This window comes from Montipora foliosa, chromosome 1, assembly GCF_036669935.1.
Source record: "Montipora foliosa isolate CH-2021 chromosome 1, ASM3666993v2, whole genome shotgun sequence".
Taxonomy (NCBI): Eukaryota; Metazoa; Cnidaria; class Anthozoa; order Scleractinia; family Acroporidae; genus Montipora; species Montipora foliosa.
The window spans coordinates 28683767-28691266 of record NC_090869.1 but is presented as its reverse complement, the minus strand read 5'-3'; the positions used below and the strand labels follow the sequence as shown (position 1 = coordinate 28691266).

General features: G+C 39.0%; 2 protein-coding genes across 2 annotated transcripts in view; both read right to left on the bottom strand.

Annotated features, from left to right (window-relative positions):
- The window catches only part of LOC137996071 (mucin-like protein), an 86200-nt gene that overhangs the window by 9923 nt on the left and 68777 nt on the right, over positions 1-7500 (bottom strand). Inside the window, exons 16-20 of the mRNA XM_068841508.1 lie at positions 7283-7405; positions 3268-3396; positions 1400-1509; positions 1097-1212; positions 1-122 (exon numbers count right to left, since the gene is read on the bottom strand). The exon at positions 1-122 is cut by the window's left edge and continues 250 nt beyond it. Of these exons, the coding sequence (XP_068697609.1) occupies positions 1-122; positions 1097-1212; positions 1400-1509; positions 3268-3396; positions 7283-7405 (600 nt within the window). The remainder of the gene's footprint in view (positions 123-1096; positions 1213-1399; positions 1510-3267; positions 3397-7282; positions 7406-7500) is intronic.
- Positions 3578-4730, bottom strand: LOC137981950 (uncharacterized). Its single transcript, XM_068828976.1, has one exon. The coding sequence runs from the start codon at positions 4586-4588 to the stop codon at positions 3578-3580; it is 1011 nt and encodes a 336-aa protein (XP_068685077.1). The 5' UTR covers positions 4589-4730.

Sequence of the window (7500 nt, the reverse complement as noted above, 5' to 3'; positions counted from 1 at the left end):
TACCCGTGAAGAGTCCCAGGGGCTGCTGGACGTAGAAGGCGACTTGAAGAGAACCCGAAACGTTGTTCGGATAACCAGGCAGGACATGGACTTGATCAGGCTCATACAAATCGAAAGTGGCTCTGAAAGATACCAGCAACGAGCAAAATGTCCGCATGTATTATATGTTAAACCTTTCAATAAGGGAATTCGATTTATTATTCCACTATTACGCCATTTTCTGGTATTTTGGCTTCTTCCTGCATTGACTCAGAATGATGTTGATTAGCCGCGGGCGCGTGCGAATGACGAAAACAACTTGTCCTGGATAAACGAAATGACGAGCGACAGGTGATGACAGGCTACATTATCGGGGTTTGCATCGTGTAGAAAACAACTTTCTTTATTGAAAAAACTCTCGTTCCGACCATATCTGCTCTGTTCTAAGCCTGTCAAACTGGCACACTGCAGTGTATTACCGTTTCTCTTTTTTTTCTCAGCGCGTGCGCGGACGGAATTCAACAAATCCTGCAATCTGATTACTTCCGGGAGTGGGCGAAATTTTTCCATCCGGCCAGCTCACGGCTGGCGGAATCCTAGCCTTTGTTGCGTGAGCTGGTGTGGTGACCTTAAATTTCAATTTTTTTTACACCAATTCGTTTACATACAGAAGTTACGTTTCATTACACAAGAGGTGTGGAATTAGAATTCAAATAAAAATATTCCTCTTTGAAACGTTCTGTTTGTAAGTCGCTTTAATACAGCATTCGCTATCAAGCGCGGTGCGAGTCAACAATTGAAAAAGTGATTTCAGAGAGGAAGGGCGAGAGAGATGAAAAAAATAAATAAGTTATTTACCAGCTAAGGGTCCGTCCCAGATGGCAAATAACACATACATATTTTGCGCGTTTTCTTGACCTTGGTAAAATGGCGTAATAGTGACATAATAAAATGAAACACAAGGAGATACAATGAAAAATATATTATCTACCTACTGAAGCAGACACTGAACTAGTACGTATTTGCTCAGTTTATATTTAAAGCCTGCATATTAAAGCATGTAAGGAATCCAACAATGACGACAACGAAGATGACGAGGATGATGGAAAGAACATACCTCTTTCCTCTTTGGTCCTTAAGTGCACATTCGCTTCTGCTGCTGTTACAGTAGGAGGATGTAACAGATGCCATTGTATCTTTAAAAGACTTGTCGGTGTTGAAGTCCCATTTAAACTGATCAAAGAAAGGACAATCCAAATTCACAGATTCAGTCACAATGGAGTGAACTCTCGGTGAATAGGGAGTTACATGAGCGAGGTAGTTTTTGAAACTGAAATCCTCAGCGTCTCATTTTGCTATTTAGGAAAAGAGGAACTTTAACCCAAAATAAGATGGTTACAGAGCGGCTTTATTTACTTACGTCGTCATCTGCTGTAAGTGACATCTCTACTGCCTGCTCTTTTTCTGTTATTGATGGCACCCGTGGTGGAGTTAGCGTAGGAACTGGAGCTGTTTGATTTTTAGCCAGACCTGTTCACAAAAGTAATGTGCATTCCTTAACAAAACGGTTTTCACTGCGAGGAGAAAGAAACAACGAGGAAAACAAAGAAGCGGACATACAAACGCAAACCATCATTGTTCACTTCAACAGTTCATTCAATTAAGTTACCAACAACTTGCAGGATTATAACAGGATTGCTAGGACAAATGAAGATCCACTAGGTGATCTGCCCCCACTACACCTAGTTTTTGATTGATTATTGACCATTTTTGACATCATTTTTAGTTGGCTCTTGTTGGTCTTGACCAAAAGACATATTAGACTTATAAGTGAGGGTTTCATGTAGTGCTCAAATATCAGGGTCAATCTTTCGATTGTGTCGTCACGTATCGGTCAATTCTTAAGGCTTTCCAACGAAATGCATGGCACACTTGAATTTTTTCCTGAGACTCAAGACAGCAAAACATAGGTCATCCGGCAACTTACATGAAATTAGGCATGTTGGTATCCTACATTAATGCTCCGGCTATTAAATTTTTAAATGCAAATAATTGATTTTGTTAAAAAATTTTTAGTATGGCTGATAAAAAGACTCTAAGGGTCTATAGCTTAAGAAAGGCACATAAAAATTTACCGGTAGTCTCAAAGATGTTTCACGATTCTAGGGACATATATTATATTGGTAGTTTGCACCAGATGCCAGAGTAAACGTGATGGTTTATAGATCAATACAGTTTAATGTCTTTTGGATATTAGACTGTGTTAATATGTTAGTACCGTAAGACCATTTTCTGATTTGTTTACCCCAATTGATGATGATGATGATAATAATGATAATAATAATAATAATAACAATAATAATAATAATAATAATAACGACTTTTTTGCAGTATATCCACGTGAATGGCGCTTCACCTGCAATGTCGAAATTAGTAAGAGTATCTAAAATAAAAAATATGTAAAAAAAAAAGAAATATCGAAAAACTTGCGATCTTTTGTAGCTTGCGCTGATAAAAATTTGAAAGTATGCTGTACAAATTGTTTATGGTCTTTACAGTTTCTGATGGTAATGGGCAGTTAATTAAAACTTGACGCTACTTGATCTTGAAAAGTGTTTGATATCAAGGGTATTTTCAGCATTGTTCCTGCACTTGATCGCAGAGTTCTTTCATGCTTAAATCTTTTAACATCCAAGTACTTATAGGCCAGTTTCAGGATCGTGCAGTGTTTTCTGTGCGACTTCAGAGTATGCCATTCGAGTTGTTGTTTCGCAGGTAACCAGTTCAATTTGACGACATGAAAACATCATGACACATATCCTCCAAATACAAAACTGGCAGCCGCTTTCGGTTCTTTCTCCATTTTTTTGACTAAACCCAAAGGGATTGGATAGAGTACAAAATCATTATAAAATAATGATAAAACAAGAGACTGTAATACGATCTTACGATTGCTAAATGGTAGTATGTTTTTGAGTTTCCTCAGTGTACATGTAGCTAGGATTGCATAGCAGGAGGTGGTGCTGATCAATAAAAGGTTCCAAGCATTTTGTTTTGTGTACACAGTCAATATGATCACCGTTGACGTTGAGATCTGTATCTGGTTGCAATCAAGCAATAGTTACAGCAGAGGAAATCGAGATAGACTTGCTGTCATTTTGACAAGGCAATATCCGATACAGCTAGTCTTCTCATACCTCAAATGGTTGAATTTCGCTGTTTAAGTCAGTCTGTGTGTTTTACCCTCTAATTCCGCAAAAGAAAGAGTTAATTACTTTTATAATTTACCTCTGCATTTTCCGTCAATGAAGTATAGGTTATTATCACATTCGCATTTGTAAGATCCTCGTGTGTTCACACACTTGTGGAACTCGTCTGTGCAGCTGAACAAGTCTTCATCTATACACTCGTTAATATCTGTAATTGTAAAAGCATTCGTATTAAAAGAGATTTCTTAAAAGATAAAACAGTAAAAGCGAACGATAAAAACCGACGTTTCGGAGTAGTCATGACTCCATTATCAAGGTAAAAGTTTAAAACATGCAAATAACAGTATTTAAGCGATGTGGCGCGAAAATTAACATAATAGGTGCGAAGATTACAAAAATACTTTCGCACGAATAGAGTCCGATTGCACGTACAGGTTTGGCTTTAAAGTTCTTATATAAAGCATTTCATACAATAAGCAGTCAAATTTGTTCCTGCACTTCTTAAGAACTTCAAAGCATTTCAGTAGGTCCTGAGGGATCCTCCCGTGTACGTTCTTGCAATGTTTGGCAATGGCCGAGGACTGTTGTTTATGTCCTTTTACACGATTGTGTAAATGTCCGCGTGTGTATCCTATATAACCTGCATCGCACAGGTCACATTGGTATTTATAAACAACACACTGTTCATTTACGATCGATGGCTTTGCTTCTTTCACATTCAGTTCTTGATCAATTTTTCGGCTGACAAATACGGGCTGGATGTTGGTGTTCACCTTTAGGGTCAGATCCTTGAGTTGTCCTTTCACAAAATTTGCTGAGGTTTGGTCTTTAAATGGTAGAACCACTCGAATTGTGTCCGTCTCTTTAGTTGGCAATAATGGTCGCTGCTGGTCACAAACCTTTGAGTCAACGAAATTTTTGATGGCAGAGTCGATGAGGTGTTTGGGGTACTTTAAACGCGAGAATACTGTCTTCAATCGGTCACATTCGTCTGAGAAGTGTGACCAAGAGGAAGATAAACTATGTGCTCGACCCAGCATAGTTCGGAGTAAACCCTGTTTGTACCGATTGTCAACGTGACTTTGGTAATGTAAGAGGAGACTTGAATTCATGGGTTTTACGTACACCTTTGTCTCTATTTGGGGCGATCGGTTCAGTAACTGGATGCCCAAATAAGGGAGCATGCCATTGCATTCGGTTTCCATCGTAAATTTTACGGAAGAATGTGCCTTGTTAAGCGTGTTCAGGAAGTTGGATGCTGTTGCGATATTTGGCATGATAGTAAGTGTATCATCAACGTACCTTCGATAGAAAGAAGGGAGTTTACCCTCTCGCTCGAGGTTTTCCTCAATTGAAGACATGAACACATTAGCTAGCAGGGGACCAAGGGGGGAACCCATGGCCACACCATCCGTCTGTTCGTAAAGTGCTCCATTATACTGGAAAAGTTGTCCTTTTGTAGCTACACTGAGAAGGTCAACAAGGTCCGTTTTGGTCAGGTTCAGGTCATAGGTTGAATTAAACCAGTCGTTGTCAAAAGCTCTGTTCGCGAGTATCTCAATTGTTTCATCCAAGGGTACGTTGGTAAAGAGGGAATGTGAAAGAAGCAAAGCCATCGATCGTAAATGAACAGTGTGTTGTTTATAAATACCAATGTGACCTGTGCGATGCAGGTTATATAGGATACACACGCGGACATTTACACAATCGTGTAAAAGGACATAAACAACAGTCCTCGGCCATTGCCAAACATTGCAAGAACGTACACGGGAAGATCCCTCAGGACCTACTGAAATGCTTTGAAGTTCTTAAGAAGTGCAAGAACAAATTTGACTGCTTATTGTATGAAATGCTTTATATAAGAACTTTAAAGCCAAACCTGAACGTGCAATCGGACTCTATTCGTGCGAAAGTATTCGTGTAATCTTCGCACCTATTATGTTAATTTTCGCGCCACATCGCTTAAATACTGTTATTTGCATGTTTTAAACTTTTACCTTGATAATGGAGTCATGACTACTCCGAAACGTCGGTTTTTATCGTTTGCTTTTACTGTAAAAGCATTTATGGTATTAAAGATATCATACTCTGGTTTTCACTGGAGAGCAAACGAAAATTTTGTAGGGAGCTAGTCTTGAATATTGTTTACCTCAAGAAATCTTGGTTCTCAACCCCGTCCCTTACTTAGAGCTGAGACCGAAAAGTCCTGGGGGAGCATCTCAACACGTTTTCGTGTTGAAAGCTATCCTTATGCTTCTGCTATAATGATGGCAAAAACGAAGACAAAGTAATCTAGCAGGCTTTTAGGGTTGAAACGGCCTGTAGTTATTTGCCGTACTGTATGGAAAATCTTGATGAACAGTTTTATCGCTTGGTTCGTCATTGACAGAAGTTGTAGTTTAAAGACGAGATGATTTACATAGAGTTGTTTTTGTAGTTTAATATTCAATAGGTGGAAACGGCCGGTAGTAGTTGCGTTTAAATAATTTTCACCGTCACCTATGATATCCTCCACAAGTGTTAACCGTGATGGTACCGGCCCGCAGGCTTTTCTCTGTAAACGGACCAAACGACTAGTTGTATTAATCATTACCTTAGTAACCACAAGTCGACTAAAAACTTTTTCCTATCTTCCTCCGTCGTGTAAGTTGAAGGAATTTTATCGTTTCACCTCGGTTCCTATAGGCTTATAGCGCTTGTCTTTGTCTAAGCCGAAGAAGAAGTCTGCGTAAGTTAGACGAAACGCGTCAGAGAATAAAACACGTTTTACAAGAACAATTCGCAGTGTGCTGCTCACTAGTTTAAGTTTAAAAATTAAAAGATATACGTAGTTTGAGTTAGTTATAGATGAGATAAGTAAACTTTAAAATCTAGTGAAGCTGTGATCATCGCATTTATGAACGCAATTTTTGCTGGCTTTTTAAAGCGGACCTCTTCTTGCAGTGGGGGGTTCGTCCGAACTCCCCCCCCCCCCCCAAACCAACCCAGCCTACGGGTCTTTGGTAAAAACCAAGAAGACGTGAAAGCGACTTCTAAGCTTCATATGCCGGGACATTCCCATAGGACCTAAACTAGTTGGTCCCTTAGGAGAGGTTAAAATGTACAATGTACAATGCAATGGTTGCCATACACTGGAGACACCAAACGACGACTGAAAGATCGTTTTAACGAACCCCGCAGACCAGTTGACAAACCTACCGACGTCTGTAGGCCTGCCACACTTTCAGAGCACTTCCTCACTAATTATGACACCACCAAAGACATTTCATTTATTCCATTCGAACTCAATCATTCTAATCGTGATCAGTGTACGCAAGGCAAGAAAAGCATACCTCATAAACACAGCTAACACCTTTGAACCTTTAGATCTTAGTGACAAAGATGAAATGGAATCCGTTCTTTCCCTATATATTTCTTTACCGTTATATCATTTAAGTTTTTATTGCTGCTTTTATTATTATTATTATTATTATTATTATTATTATTATTATTATTATACCGCATCCGTTAAGTCCCTTAAATTCCTTATCTCAATTAAGTGTTGCAATATAACACACGCCATGTAATTTTCACACTGTAACGTCTCTGTAAACCGTAGTCATTACTTCTAAGGGCCGATTTACACGGTGCGATTTCTGTCACATACGACAAGCTTACGACAGGCTTATGACACCAACTGGTTCATGTAAATGAAACCTACAACTCGCTTACGATTGTCGTGTACCTCAGAAAAACTGGCGTAGCATTTTAAAACGTGTCTTGAAACACTGCGGCAATCGTTAAGTCATTTCGTGCGCTTGTCACAGGCGAAGAAAATCTTATCGTGTTAACCTGCCCTAACTGACACCCTGATGAAGAAAGGCCGTCCCTTTCGAAGTATTGTCTTTATATAATATATTTCTTAACCGTTATATCAGCCTTGCTCTTTCTTTTTTCTGTTTTTTGCAAAGGTTAAAATTTGTTGGATTCCCAAGTACAGATTGTATATTGCCGGATTGAGATAACTGACATTTTTCCTTCGGTTAAATGTTTTCAGTTTTTTTCTTTTCAGCAAACATATACAATAGTAACAAGAATGGAAAGAACCTGATTACCTTGGCAATTTAAAGCATCTCGTCTCAATTTAAATCCGTTTTGACATAAACAATTGTAACCTCCTGGGGTGTTTGAACAAATCTGATCACAGCGATCGGTACCTGCTGCACACTCATCGATGTCTGAAAAAAAGAAGGAAGAGTACATGAAGCGATGATGTCATAGGTTGTCATGTGACATTAACTGTCATTGAATGTAGTTGTGATTGTAGTTACCC

Coding starts and splice junctions, on each gene's coding strand:
- LOC137981950 (XM_068828976.1), bottom strand. CDS start 4,588: ATGGGTTCCCCCCTTGGTCCCCTGCTAGCTAATGTGTTCATGTCTTCA.